General features: G+C 39.9%; 1 protein-coding gene across 2 annotated transcripts in view; it reads left to right on the forward strand.

Annotated features, from left to right (window-relative positions):
* LOC111271673 (uncharacterized) overlaps positions 1-2,728 on the forward strand; it is a 39,658-nt gene extending 36,930 nt beyond the window's left edge. For both annotated transcript variants that reach the window (XM_022852621.2, XM_022852622.2), the window contains 2 exons: positions 143-269; positions 1,005-2,728. In XM_022852621.2, coding sequence (XP_022708356.1) covers positions 143-269; positions 1,005-1,081 — 204 coding nt within the window. In that variant the 3' untranslated portion in view covers positions 1,082-2,728. The remainder of the gene's footprint in view (positions 1-142; positions 270-1,004) is intronic.
* The last annotated feature ends 12,849 nt before the right edge of the window (positions 2,729-15,577 follow it).

Raw genomic sequence — 15,577 nt, forward strand, 5'->3', positions numbered from 1 at the left:
TGCAATATTAGCTGCCTGTAAGAGCTCCAACACTTCAGTATGTTGTGCGTAAAAAAAATTTGTCTATGAAAAATTTCGAGTTCGGTTTATCTCGTACAACACATTTGAGATATATGGCGATCGAACGTTATTTTCGTCACAGGTAGTAGACCTCCCAGATGCCACGGAATGCATTGCGCAAGTGTTTGCTGCTAACGAAAAAGGCCGCTCTGACCCATCTCGGGTCATTATACAGGCCATCTCGCCACCGTCAAAGCTGCTCACATCAGGTTAGTATCAATAACTCTAACACCTACAGAAGACATAGGTATAATTGAGTTTATAGTGTATATGCTTCAATTGCATTTACCTCATGCTCATACTGTATTTGCAAACTTTCCCACCTTTTTCGCGCATCCACACAATAACTGACAGACAAAAAACAAGTGAACGGCCTAAATTTGGACTAACCCGCCAGCGTCCAGCTAGACATCGATTATGCGCTAGAAGTTTAAATACTCCTTTTTGATTCGCCTCGTCATTGCCTGCGGCCGTTTAACGTTCGACTGTCCTCAGCTGGAAACTCTTCGGACTCTCGATGCTACTGTGACCCAGCCAATGAGAGCATATACACACTATGTGATTTGGGGTTTACCCCGAATCTGTGTTGCCAGCCAGCGTTTGATTGTGTATCTGGATACATCGAGACTACTTTCAATAGGATTTTCAAGTATAGGAATGGACACGATTCAGTCCAAGTAACTGGGTGGTATATGGAATATAAATACTTAGATGTATACAACACACGTTGGTGGGAACTAGCTGCATTCGTTATAGGCACTATGAAAAAGTTCTCTGTATTCAATAACGTCAAGAGGCTCCTCTAGCTAAGCTAGCCTAAGAAAAAAAATAAGGCAAATACGTTAGTGCGAGATAACTGTCTACAATATATGCAGATTTCCAATTTAAGGATAGTACAATAAATATATACTCCTTATGATCTATATTCATACCATTCATTTTAGGTGTAGGAGCTTCGGTGACTGTTGTGAGTACGCTCGTGGCATGCATCGTCATACTCGGAGCACTTGCGTTGAGTTAGCGGCGACTTCGCTCCCGGAGAGTGAGAGCCCACAAACACCATCTAAAAGAGGAAGATGATAAGCATCCACGACAACAGTATGAGCAGCAAGGGCGACATTGCCATGGCCGGCGTGGTAGCCAACCGGAAGTTAATTACCTCGGAGGAAAGCCAGGTCGGCGAGAAGGACAGCGGCCGCCGCCCAGTCCGAAGAAGACAATTAGCATGTTAATGAAAATTAAGAAAGAAACAGTTAGAAAGACGATTGGGATGCCGGACTGTACCGATGATGAACAAATGACGGAAACGGTGGTTGTGCACGTTCAAGGAAATGAAATTGATGCCGCTGTGGGCTTAAAACACATCGCGAATATGACAATTATGGAAGAGGTGGAGAGAGAAAAAGCAAAGCTGGCCGAAGAAGGTGCGAAAGGCGCGGTCGAGCAGCCCCTCTCCGGGACACGGGACGGTCAAGGCTGTGCCCTGCAGCTCTTGTCGAGATTCGCATTACCATCACAACTGCGTTGGAATCGACGATGGCGTAGGAATCATGACATTGGCGGGGGCAGCCGCAATGGCAACGTCAACTATGACAAGAAGCCTGTAACTTCATCGCACAGGCTGATGCATATCACCCTGGCAGAATTTCCAGACTCTAGGATTATTTCGAATCATGGACTATAGCAAGGTAGTACCACATTTTGGCACTAGTGAATCTCTGTCGGTAAGTCTAACACATGTAGAGCTAACAACAACAACAACAACAAATAGATCATTAGAAGAAACTCATACACATTTAGCACAATTTCGGTCCATGTGATGCTCACTCAGCTCTATAAATAAGAGCGCCTAACTGGACTGCTAATTGTGTTAGGCAAGTTATATGGTGAAACAATGGATATTTTTGAAGGAAAAAAAAAAAGAAAAGATAACGAAGTGATGAAACATTATGGAGTATGGGTGTGACGTACGACCGAACAAAGAGGGTTGATCCCAAACATGTCAGCTCAAGTACCAACGTACGCTAAACCCTATAGTTTGGTTAAAAATTTTTGATTGCTACGGTGCAATTGGGCTTACGACGTGTTGATAACAAAATGGCTAGCTATGATATGAACGATCCTATAAGTGACATTGATTCGTAATACGAACTTCTCCATTGTACATAATTATCCCAATGAAGAACAAATAGAGATAATGAACCAACAAGCAAGTGGGTAAATGGGTTTCTGTTGGTTGAAATGCGAATACTGTTTTGCACTTAATGGTGGTTCAATTACTCATATAGGATATCGATTAATTACACTGCACGATAGAAGGAGGGATGACCTATGATGTGTAGTAGGTTATAGGTCGCAAGAACAGACCCAACTAACGTGATTGTGTATTCCCTGTAAGAAGAAAGCCCAATAAACTTGGGTTAAATAATATCGGTTAAGAAAAGCGATTGGCTGCCATTTGGCTCGAAAATGGAAGGTTCTGTTTCGAACAAGAAGCTGGAGGTGGTGTGATCTAGATTATAGAGACATTACTCAGTCTATAAAACGAAATACCGCTAACATTTAGGCATTTCTAAGCCATTAGGCAATATATGACATGTACAGTTCCTGTATTATGTGTAAATATCTAAGAAAGGAAATAAAACTTATCTTTGTTGGTGTTTTATGATTTTCGTTGTTCTCTTTTGCTTGTTCTGAGATGGGTTATCATGATCATAATCGGGTAATAAGCGTTTTCAATTTAAGAGAGCCTATATTTAATGTTGAGGTACATATACATACCCTAATCATCTTCACTTGTATTCAGCTCAGCTTAACAATGTAGGTTTAGATTTGTGCTTCCATAGTGGTGCGAAGGTAACGTGTGTGTGGCTGCTAAAATCAACGATTAGTAATTTGGATTAGGTTCAACACCTGGCTTAGGCATACTCTGTTAGGTACCAGGAACCATTTTCTTCAAGTTATGTTTAACGGTAAAACAGGACGTGAAAAGCGTAGGTAAAATAGATTCGCTAGCGGTTAAAGATAATGAAAATTGTAAATTATTACAAAATAACTTTCTTCACTCACACAAGTTGCATAGACTATATCGTTGGCAAGAGTTATCGTTTTGCATTGCCATATATAGTAAAGTCATATATTCTTCATAATCCTAGATACTTGTACGAAACTTCTTCACATGTAGCATATTTTAGACAGATAGTAAAACATCACTTCAGAATTTGCTGGAGTCTTGTCTCGTGCTGTATCACTATAGAGATAAGGCAAACCGGTATTTGCAAATACGAAGTCACTGATTTGCAAGCAAAGTCTGATCTGCGTGATCGTATGAAGAATTTAGTTGTCGTTCCGAAGTTATCCTCGAAGGCTTTACAAATATCCACGCTTGAAATCATTTTCTTTAAGTCATTCTTGTTTATATTGACTTAAAATAAAATGAACACCTTGTGGATTATCGGGCAGTGTGTTATAGTATAGTAGAAACGAGCCGTAGAGTATCTTTTCATTTTGTTTTCTCAAAAATTACAGCAAATCATTTCTAGACAAAGTCGGTTTTCAGTTAGATAAGTAATTTGCCTTTTCAGGGAACCGAATTCTCAGTTACATAATGTACTGTTATTAAGACGTATCAGTAAATACAGCATTCGCTATCATTAGATAGCAACGAGATTATTCAATGGGATAACAAGGTCCGAGTTCTGGACTTTGATTACACGTGTAGTAGTGACCCCATGTGGGCTTAAGCGAGTATATGAATTATAAAAAAAATGCCAATCATGCTAATTGAGTGTATCCTGAATTATCTTACGAACTAATTTAGTCTACGTAGTGTGTTGAAGCGACCGGGGGAAAAAATCGTATAACGACTTTGGTAATATTTACAAAATTTCATGCAAATGTAAAGAAGTGATCTAAAGCACCATGTGCCACCTTCACATCATTGATATGACGGATACAAGAGGAACTCACCCTTGGTTTACATAGGCAGGATAAGCTTATGATTACTTATTCAGATATGGTCTAATTTGTCAGTACGCTTCAGTTCCTACATCAAGCAAGGTAGCGGCTCCTGCACACAATACAGTTACCATTTTCCCTGTTATCTAATTATTCAGCATTACTACCACGCGGAAACGACCTCAGTTTTAAAAATCATAAAATGCAATTGGCTCATGCTCGGATAATAGGTCTCTATTTAGTTAAAGCCAGCTTATTAATATTAATTTCTGATAAGGAGAAAAGCATTTGGCTGGAATAGATTTGCGAAATTATAGACCCGATTATTCCTCGTCGTAGAGTTGACTTATTCTATCAAAATATCGAAAAATCTGTTTATTGACCCGTTACAATATCTAAACGGCTAATAAAAGCTACTAGACATAATCATTTTATCGATGTGTTTGTCATAGCGAAGCAAAGCTGGCTGGCTGGCTGGCTGGCTGGCTGGCTGGCAGGCGAAACAGTAACAATGAACCATTTCGAATACGTTTACCAAAATTAAATTAGGCATCGGATAATTTCGAATCTAATGGTAATATTCATAAACGATTTTCGTACTTACAGATTTCCTCGTAAAATTTATTCTAAATAATTCCATGTTTTACTCTTATGAGAACGCTATGTACCCTATTAGGGAAAAAAGCTACTATTCAGTTTTCTTAGACGTAAATGTGCGTTGAACCGATATGAAAAATGTAAATTTTTGAGAACATCTAAGTCTCGATCGATTTTAAATTAGTATTTAGTCCACTCCGTTATTGGGGTGCACAAATATGAAATGCACCTCTATCAGTACGGGATAAATGGAACGTCCAGTATCTAGTCTACGAAGTACATTTAATGACAAATTATATTTACCGTAGAAACAAATTCTACTCTGTTAATTAATATTCCATTTTTCTGAACACAAGCAGACTGCTATAAATTCTAATGCAGTTTGTTACCGCCCATATCTTGACTTCCCTCCTGTTTAATGCTGTTTAAGTTCCAATGCCTTCACTCGGAGTTCGAATCGAACAAAAATAATGACTTAAAATATATACAAAATCTGTTTATGTTTGATTACATAGTATTTTAAACACTCTTATTTAAATTTAGAAGTCTTGCGAAAGCTTTATCTTTATCTATTTATCAGACACAAGACCTCGAGGGACACGAGTGAACTACCTGTCATTAATTGGATTGTGAACCATGACAAGTTGCAATCGATTGACCCATCGGATTGTTGCAATCCTGTTTGAAACCTCGTAGAAGATCGACCCTTACTGTCTATATGGTAAAGTACGTTTTGCATAGCTATAAAGTGCTCAGTTCTCATATGTAATGTATTAACATGTATCGCGGAGAGCAAATGAATGGCAATACCTGACCTCTTCAATAGGCTTTAACCTCACAATTCGATCGCACGTAGCTAAACGTTACTAGGAAAAAGTGGCGTACTGGCTACCACAGTAGTAAGCCAGATATGTTCGACAAATATGGAAACCAGCATCTTATTTGTGAACGCGGCCCGGTTCGCCGAATGAGCCTGCTACAGCGACTAACTAGAGGCATCCCATGGAACGCGCGGCATGCTCCAATACGGATTGTGCCAGTATGGCCAATGGCCTAATTCATGTGGTTAACAGGAACAGCCGACAGAGCACTTTCTCTTCTAGAACGTCGAAATACAACTGCCCACGTAGCTGGACAGGAGGGTGAGTTGGTATAATCCCCATATCCGGCAATACCTGTTAAGCATCAAGCATAACGACGAAACGCTGGGACGTCAGGCAGAAACCGTTATCTCTTGGATAAGGATAAGGATAAAGACATACCAAAACCTCTCTGTTCAGTGACTCCACTAGCTACAGTAGCAGGATCAACGGCTGAAGTTTGAACAAGACAAAACGTCCCGTTTGTCTTGTTCAAACTTAGATGTAGTATCAAAATGACATTCGATCTAAATCTCCGGCTAGGAAAATGGGTGAGATCTTTTAAGTCGTATTCTGTTGATTGTTCTACAGGGAGTTGAGGGTATCTTGAGAAGAGGATTGGCTCCATAGAAAAGAAAAGTAGCGGCTTCTTCCTAAGGCCACTACAGGTGCCAACCAGACTCTGATTGAGAAATTGAAGGTGGAACGTATTAGTGACACGGGATACTTATAAACATCGGCGGTAATTATGCATCATCTTCGTTTGCATGGCTTCGTTCGATAATCGTTTGTTACGTATGAAAAGGGGAAACTCAAGTTTTGATATTTTGCATACAATTACTTGCTTTTCAATCTCGAATATGCGTCGCCATAGTTGCAATTACGCCTGGCAGTACAACAACGATAGAGTGCACCTAGCGTTCTCCACAAATAGCATTAAAGTTCAGGGCTCACTGTGCATTCGTTCGGATGCATGTTAGTAAGAGGTTGAAAGTTTTTTTAAGTCTCATAAAATAGCTATCTAAAGAATACGTGCAATACAGAATTGAACTGACGAAAGCTCATAACAAATACGTGCAAACGTAACACGCAGTCTGAGTTAGTTAACTGCCACACCACGCACAGTGGGTAGATAGGAGGATGTACTGGTTCTGAGCTATGCAAAAAAAAATATTGACACCAGCCTATCTCTCGTTTCCTGCGGTTATGTTCTGTATAACCTAGTTTCATTTACTGACTTGAGGAGGTTGCTTATGGATCAGACGCTGGTTTTTAGAAACAAAAAACTTCTACAAAAAAGCTTGCTAGTCGCCGGGGGCAAGCGCAAGGTCTTGCACGGTCTGATGCCTGTCCGCGTAATAACGCGCGAGCTCACAATTTCTGGCCTCTACCTCTTTTTTCTCTCTGTCTTTCGCTGTCTCTCACTCGACGGCTCTCAGGACGCTGTCAGAACAGACGTTTTTTTCAATGATACCGACGAAGTTGTCCGTTATATTTTAGCCTCGATATTAATATATTATTATACCCTGTCTTCATTCGTTTGGTATTCATAGGTTCGCCACGAATAGTTCTGCCTTAGATTAATAACACATTACGCCACCAATGTAGATATGCAGACTTAAGTTAGAGCGTCAGGAAATCCGCCCTATTATATTTTAAGTATATACAGTATACCATAAACAAGGTACGCTCTAATTCTAAGAGGATCGCTATTTTCTATAAAGAAAGATTCACGCTACCACTGCATTACAGAGAAATAGGGGTAAGTATGATACGTTTGTAGTTACTTTTTAGTGTGATCATAAATAAGCATGTCACGTATGTATGCCTAGTAGGAGTTTCGGCTAGATACGAAGAAACAATCTAAGGGTGATCGACTGGGTCATTCCTGTTCTCGCGCTGGCTCGTGGTTTGAAGTCTTCATTTTCGTTGTAAAGTTTTCAAAAGCATGCTCATGTAAAAGCCCCCTAATTATCATCTGAGAGCATACTTAAACCATCCTCGATTCGGACCAGATTCGTCCCGCAAGTTTTGCTTAAATAATTAGGCGGTGCCTGACCTTGTGGCCTGGGAGCAACTCGATGTAAGCCTGCCCAATGTTAGTAAATATTCATTGAAATTTCTCCTGGCCAGTCGGGATAAGCTTTAACCGCCGAACAAGCGCTCAAATACGTACCGTAGTTAATTTGTAGACTTTGTCAGTTTACAATTTTGCACGTAAACGTCTAACAGATGATTCGGTACACGATTTACCAGTGTCGTAATACGCACAATTGCTGGTAATGGTAGCAATGGTCATGGGAATGTAGTGACAAATTTGATCTTATATCGCAAATACATATTTTCAAGTATATTTTTGAGCTAGCACAAATTTCATCCTCTTATAAAGCGTATCTCCTCGTCCTTAGTATTTACTCAATGACGTCTGCTCACTTATTTGGTAGCTCAGCCAAAAGCCTAATAGCTGATTGAAAAGACTTCAGACCTTTTTTAGCTTTTAAAGCAAGCAAAACAGAAAAAATTCTGTTTAACAACCTTAAGGGATAACGCAGCTGTGATGATCGACGCAATATATAAACAATATAGGAACTAGTCAAAACACTTTCATATGATTATACTTTTATTGATTAAATAAAAGTAAAAACAATGATTTCTCAAGCGAATAAGATACGATCTGAGAGTATCACTGGCGATCTCGAAGTAGGGCTATCGCCGTTACCAAGTGAACCCTACTGTTTTTGCCCGACTGGGTTTCGTCATAAAACACATTGTTATTGTGTTACAGTAGGCAGTAATATCTATTCATAAACGTTTAAAATCAACACGATTGTTTAGTCCAATAAACAAAAACATACGACCATATGCGCGAATACGTTTTAGAGCCATTCCAATAATTTTTTCCAATAGTTTATTATCCTATCTTAAAGAAACGTCATCAAGACCTTCTCGGTAAGTAAGTGACGTAACCTTAACGTAGTAATTTTTTTTACGCGCCGTCCGTACTATTTGTTCACCTTAATACTTTCGCGACGATTCATACCCCAAACACATGTTTTATGAGTCTTTGGGGCTTTTCATGGCTGGTGTGATCGAATACGGACAAAACTGTTCATTGGACATTGTTAACATGGCCGTTCCTCGTCTTGGAATGTTCCTGAAGTTCAGCATTGGTATGCGATAATGATAATATAACATGCAGCCGACGTTGCGACTGGAAATAGTGCCAGCTGCATGAAGCAGAAAGCAAATTAAGTAGAAACGACGGATCTGTAGCCTCCAAAAACACTTAATTTGTTTTTCACGTTTTGAAATCGTAGCATTTGAGACCCTTTCTATTAAAGTGGAGCAACACTGGGTTTCAGCGAGATTAATTGCTCATACCGAGTAATACGCTATTTTTCAGGAAGACTCTAGCTAGGAATAATCCGTGACCATGTCGAGGTTAGGGAAACAACTTAATCCGATGTACAACCAATACATACGATTGAACCGATGCTCGCTCAAGTGCAGATCCCTGACACACTACAATCAAATGCTGAGGAATAAAACACGATCATGAATACCTTACAGAATTAAGTAAGAAAGAACAAAACACTAAGTCCCAATATCTGTAACTGATCGCCTGGTCTTTGTACGATACATTCTTTATGCGATCAGATGCTCAAATACATAACAGTTAGCGACATCCCTTTAGCTGCACGGACGGTCCCAGAACGCTTGAATGTGCAGAAGAGATCTATATGTAAATTGTATCCGTGTCCGGATCATCTGTGGCTTCCTTTTTTCTCACGAAATGTACCAGGGTACAAGTGATTGGTTACATATACTTACTTGATTATAGGTAGCTGTCATAGGTTCGGCTAAGACGTAGCCTTTAATGCCCCTTAAAAGACAATGACGCTTAGGTAATATCGTCACTTTAAACAAACGACACAGAGTAACGACGACAATTTCAGCGTTACGTGCATTGCGTCGTTTATTAGGTAATCACATTCAAATCGAATCGTCTGCCCTTTTCTCTAGCTCTGAGATTATAATATAACAGACAAGCCCACCATTGCGTGTCCATCTACCGGACAGATAGCTAGTCCGCGTCCGCTACAATTAGCCGTGTTGCTGTGCCTCTGTATACACGTGGGTCGGGAAAATACCGACCGTATTTCTAGCTAGCCGGCTCTGTAGCCACATATGTCAGGTCATCTAAGGCGTATAGGATCAGCGTTGGTCCCAGTTCAAGATTGTAACTAAAATTTTCCAAATATTTTTATTCAGACATAAGATAGGGCACCTTAAAGCGTCTGTTCTTGAAGAGGTTCACTATATTCTATTATTCCACGACGAAAAAAACGTCCTGTCGAGGCCCATAAAACAACCTGTGCTATTGATGGTCGAAATGCGTTATCAGCAAAACGCTCTAAGATAATTGTGTCGCTTTTGTTCTGGGAAGTTTGATTTGCAAGACGTTCCCCGCAGTTATCGACCAATTACAAGGTACTATGAAACTCAGCCAGAGCGCCACGCGACTAGTCAAAATACTACTTACTAACTAAATGTCGGTAGCCCAATACCTTTTAAACCACTCGAAGAAAGTTGGCTAAGTTGGAAAAGCTCGACGTTTGGATGGTGCATGAATTGATGCTGACAAAAAATTGCAAAACTCCATGGAACTGCAATGAAGTCAAGTCATTTTTAGTGATGACAGGCCGATCACATACACCAATAATGTACAAGAAGTAACAAAAACGTTGTCCACAATCCGCGGCAAAGTTCCGACTGACGTCGGAAAAAAAGTGACGTCACATGCTTCGGAAAATCACAATGGGGTGGTGTCTCATAAAGTGGTGTTGCCTGTCGAGTCAATTGATTCGAGCTTTTTGCTATCAGCAGCTAAATAAGATTACACTAGGCCACAGGAAAAAACTGACCGAAATTAGTGGACAAAGGCATCGTTTGCCACCCAGGCAATATTAGGCCATACACACATTTTTACTGCCCCGAAAATGGCAAGAGCTTGAATGGGAAATTTTAATACATTTGCCGCATAGCCCGGACCATGCACTATGTCTGCTTCGATCCTTGCAGAACTACCTTAATATGTCAGTCTCGTTTCATTGAAAAATATGACAACCATATATTTAGAAACCACAATTTTTACGGTGATAGGTCTGTGGCAAAGGTAACATCGGCGCAAAATACAAAAAATAATTTCCTCTATTCTGCCTTAAAAACCGCCCTTACTTTGATAACGCGATGAGTGTATATGTGGAGATGACAGTTTTTCTGCAGTCGCTAATAGTATCCACAAAATTAACGGTGATTTTCTTGTTTATTATCCAACAGCATCATGAGTATTACCGCTGCTGCAGTAACTAGTGAAATCACAAAGACTTAATGCTTCAATTAAGGCCAAACCGCGGACATTATGAACACGAGTACAGCAACTTAACCTCTATATATATATATAATGTAACGAACTGTTTGGGCCAGGAGACTCTAAAAGGATGCTTTTTGTTGTTGTCTCACTCCTTACCTTGTAGTTTTTTTTTTTTTTTTTTAATTAATTTTACCTATTAGTTAACATTGCGGGTCTAAATCAAAATGCAGTCGAAGCTTATTGGCATGTTAATTTTGGACTCTGTACTTCGCACAATGTTATTTAGCATCTACGATATTTTAGAGGATTTCGAAAATATGAACCCAATTATATTTAATATATAACCCAATATATATATATAAAGGCGTTGCCCGGTTTATGTATACACAGGACAAAACGCATCCATCCTTAACGCCTATACCGTTATTGATGCACGTTCTATCTTTAATGTATTTATAATATCAGACAGATCGGTTATACACTATTGAAAATTACGTAAACTCTCCTGTCGTGTGTGAATTAAGTTTTTATGCATTTTGTCAGTCTTTAAGACGTTTCCCATTGTTTATGGACTATAGTCGATATCCATTGTGTACTATTGCTGGTGACAAGAAATCTTTGCATTCGTTTTGTCTCAAATAGTAATTTGTGCAAAGCGTTCTGTTGTGTTTCTACTTAAAGGAAACTCAAAATAATGTTGACATGTATTATCGAAGGGTACCGCCGAAAGTACCGTAACGTTGTTCTCTCCATAGAGGATAAAGGAAATGGGTAGAAAGTTTTAAATGAATCCAGTCGGCGATCTGCTGTCTCTGTAAGCGCTAGAGCATCGACCTAAAATGTTTCTCGACCTGTCGCCCCTGCTAGTAGCTGTTTTTAGTTTCATATGCTCTAACCATAAGACCTTATGGTTGCGCCATCGACTTACCTCTGAATACAAATGTGTTTCAACCCAAGACAGGGAGGATTCCATCCTGCAACAAGCTAGATGTCGTTCGCTATCGACGCCACAAGAATAGTATCATGATGTATCGCACGTATTTACGGCTCAAAAAGAAAATCTCACGCTAATATAAAATACCCCGCGCAGTGCACTGGATGATGAGAATATATGGAATTTTACGATAAGTAAACCTTGCTGTTATCCACACCGTAGATACGGATAGGTGTGTTCTCGTAGCATGAGGTCAATAGGGTGGGGATCCAGATAGAAACTGCGGACAATATTAGATTCAATACGAACAAGGAACAAAAAGACAGCCATTATTACTTTGGCTTCGTGGACCTTGACCGCACCAAGTGTAAAATAATGGGTTCGTGGGGTTTGCTTATATCTGGCGTTTATTCGGTGGTCTTTATACGTTGTTACGAATCCTGTCAAAGCTTCTACTGCGCGTCATAAATTCTTATTTAGAACATCCTAACCTGCCACAGACAAAGCATCTGTTCCACTAGATTCGCCAAACGTGTGCTGCAAAGGGGCAAAGTGAGCTCAAGAAAAAGAACAATTCAACATTGAGAATACGTCTTGGTAGAGGAAGTTAGTGTCGATTCTGAGACACCTGTGAAATTTTGCGCTGGCGCGCAGGATTGTCGCCCCCTTGTCTTAAGAATTGCTCTCACGTATCGACTAAATTGAGACACAGCTCTTGCAATGCCCCTCGCTTGCCTCTCCACTGTTACCTACATCCCGCCTTCAGAATGCGTATTATACTTCACTTAGGATTGTGCGATGATAACGAAGCAGGCCTAGTGGGAAAAAAACGAGTTGAGTGAGGTTTAAGAAAATGTTGACTCAGTAGAACGTTCCGATGGTGAAAGTGACCAGTTCTAAATTCATGAGCTGCTGCCGCTACTACAAACAATTCTTCCAGTGTTTGGATAAGTAAAGAGCGAAGATCGGTGAGATTCCACGTATCGCTGTTTTCGATAAACATAGACCGTGCTGTCGGGAAGCATGACAGCAAAAACGAGATATGATGTCAAGTAACTAGTTCCAAAAAAGGCTTTTCATATATTTTAAGTTTCAAGAAGTACGCGTCTATAGTTGCGTAGTACTATAATACTAAGACAAATACAAAAATAACAGATAATAGTATAGATTATCATAGCTATGCTTCTGTTGATCGCCATGAAATCAATGAACTTCACGATCGCTAATCCAAGTTTGTTTCTTAACCTTTGAGGCGTAGAACGGCCTAGTAATTTTTTTCACTCGAAATCTTTGTTATCTAGGTGCCGGCTACATGATTTTACATACTGTTATGTAAGCTTTACATGCTACGTATATAATTAGCTTCACACTGTCAGGTAGTAACCAAAGAGCTAACTATTGTTATTTTTGGTTCGGCGAAAACCAAAAGTTGTCGTTGCAAAGCAAACACAAGTGCTTTAATAATAAACATGTTGTTCATGAATGCCGTTGGATAAAATACAACCTAATGAAATTTGCCGTGAAGCCTACGGTGTTAACATCCAGTCTGGTTAACTCGAAGCGGGTCAACTCAGTGCAGCAGAAATGATCATAGGTCGTACGACAACTGCAAATAATCACGCATGTCTATCACCGGATACTAGGAAACAACCTAGGATACCCGCTTCGCCTCACCTCGACGTACATCCCACAGAGCCTACTGGAAATGCAAAACGTTTCATTGTGTCATCGACAAAATCACTTGTATAAGATTAGACTGCTGAATAGTTAAAAAAAATCATCAAATATCTTTACCTAAATCTAGGCCTGCGGGCTTGAGAATGATCGTTGCGTACCATTGCATGGGGTGGATCCAAATATTATAGGCTCGTAGTTTAAACGAGGTCGTAAGCGCGGATCTCAGCATACTAACTGTACGAAGGACCGCTGTGTCCATATTAGTAGAACATCAAATCATAATCAACCGATATTCAAAATACACTCGATTCAGGTACATGTTAAGCCTGTGCGATGAACCTTATTGGCTGGCTGCGTTGTCGTACAACTATCTCCTTAACGAATATCTGGCGATATTGTGCAGTAACGAAGTAGTAAACGGTGATGGACTCTGGTGTTCCCTAAGTGGCAGGAAAGCCTTTACCATTATAGAGACAAAAATCCCCAACATTCTGTAATTAATATTGCAATATAGCATATCAGTATGTGCTTGTGAACTACTACCAACACGAAAGTGGGCTCAAGTGTGAAGCACAGGTGTAAAACAAAACAAAGAATAGCGACTCCTTTTCGGGGCTCCGCTTTGCCTCCCCCTTGTAAAGCAGATGGACTGAACATTGAACACCTATTATATTCGCTAACATGTCAATTTATAAGTAAGCATTGATTGCCACCGCCACCAGTCAGCATCGGGTTCGGCCAAATGGGTCACCTTGCCATACTAATAAGTAGACTGGGTTCATAATTAATGGTTTTGGCAAAAAAAAAAAAGAGTACTACTAGAACAAAATCATTCATCCGCCTAGAATTTACGACCATTTCACAACTTTAACTAATATTGGTCGTGTTATTACGTTCATCACCGTTCACTACGATAAAAATAGATCGAACTGGATGACTCCTACACCGTTTCTGTGTAGCGTAAGCGTCGTAGTGGCTCCACGCAAAGTTCTATAGAAGTGCGGCTGATTTTACGTGTCTTCCATGAGTTTGTCGGAAGACAGTTATCAAATTAGGCGACTAGGAACCGGAACGGTCGAATGCGCAGTTCCGAAATGCAACGCACGCTCATCATCGGTGGTAACTGAGGTAGCACTCGAATCGGGAAGTGAAGCTTGAAGGTTTTTGAAGTTCGCCTGCGATTGATTAATCGACTGATGGTCCGCTTTTAAAATAATTCATTAATAGATGCGATCAAATATCTGGTTTGTTTACTTTTTTATAACAAACTCTCACCCGTCCTTCGTACGATAGGCCTGCAGTAACGCTGCTTCGATTAGCTGTTTTTATTTTGTATAGGGTCTCAATAGAAGCAATCCGGACAAACTACGCAAGAGAAGATTCGGATCTTTATTGGTAGATCGAAAAGTTCTCACGCCAAAAAAATACCACTGTATTTCCTCTCTTTTGAAGCGGCGATCACGTCAGCACTGAACTATCGAGAACTACTATTTGTCTTCTATCTAAACGAGACAATTATAAGCAGTGCTAGGTTTTGGTACAAATAGTTTTCGAAAATCTAAGACATATATGTCCAGGATTGAAGACCCGAATTACACATACATGGCATCGATTGTTTGCGGTCATAGCATTTTACTCTGTATTTCGGTACGTATCACATGATATCAATACACTTGTACTATATGTTCCAGTTTATACATCACAGGTGATAGCAACAAGGGTACTCCCTCACTAGGAGCTTTTCCTAGACACACTTTAAGGTTATACAGTGGTATGACAGCACTAATATATTACTACGTTACGTTAGAGTTAATGAAGGAGACACCAAAGCATAATAGTGGCCGTCTTTCTAGTTAGATGGCTTTAAAGCGACAAATCTCAGGTATTACGAGGCGCGTCGCGTCCGTTTGAAAAATTGTATCTGAAGTGAAATTTCTGCAGAAATTCCCGTTATTTTACAATTTCATTACGACAGAAAAAAAAAAGTACAAATGCTATCCAGCTCTATAAGACAGCGTACGCCAGTCATGCTCAAGATACGTTATCGAAAGACGCCCAAATCATTTATATTACATATTAAAAGATGCTCCTTGTAAGGGTCGAGCAAATCTAAAAAAA

This window comes from Varroa jacobsoni, unplaced genomic scaffold (assembly GCF_002532875.2).
Source record: "Varroa jacobsoni isolate VJ856 unplaced genomic scaffold, vjacob_1.0 contig00845, whole genome shotgun sequence".
Taxonomy (NCBI): Eukaryota; Metazoa; Arthropoda; class Arachnida; order Mesostigmata; family Varroidae; genus Varroa; species Varroa jacobsoni.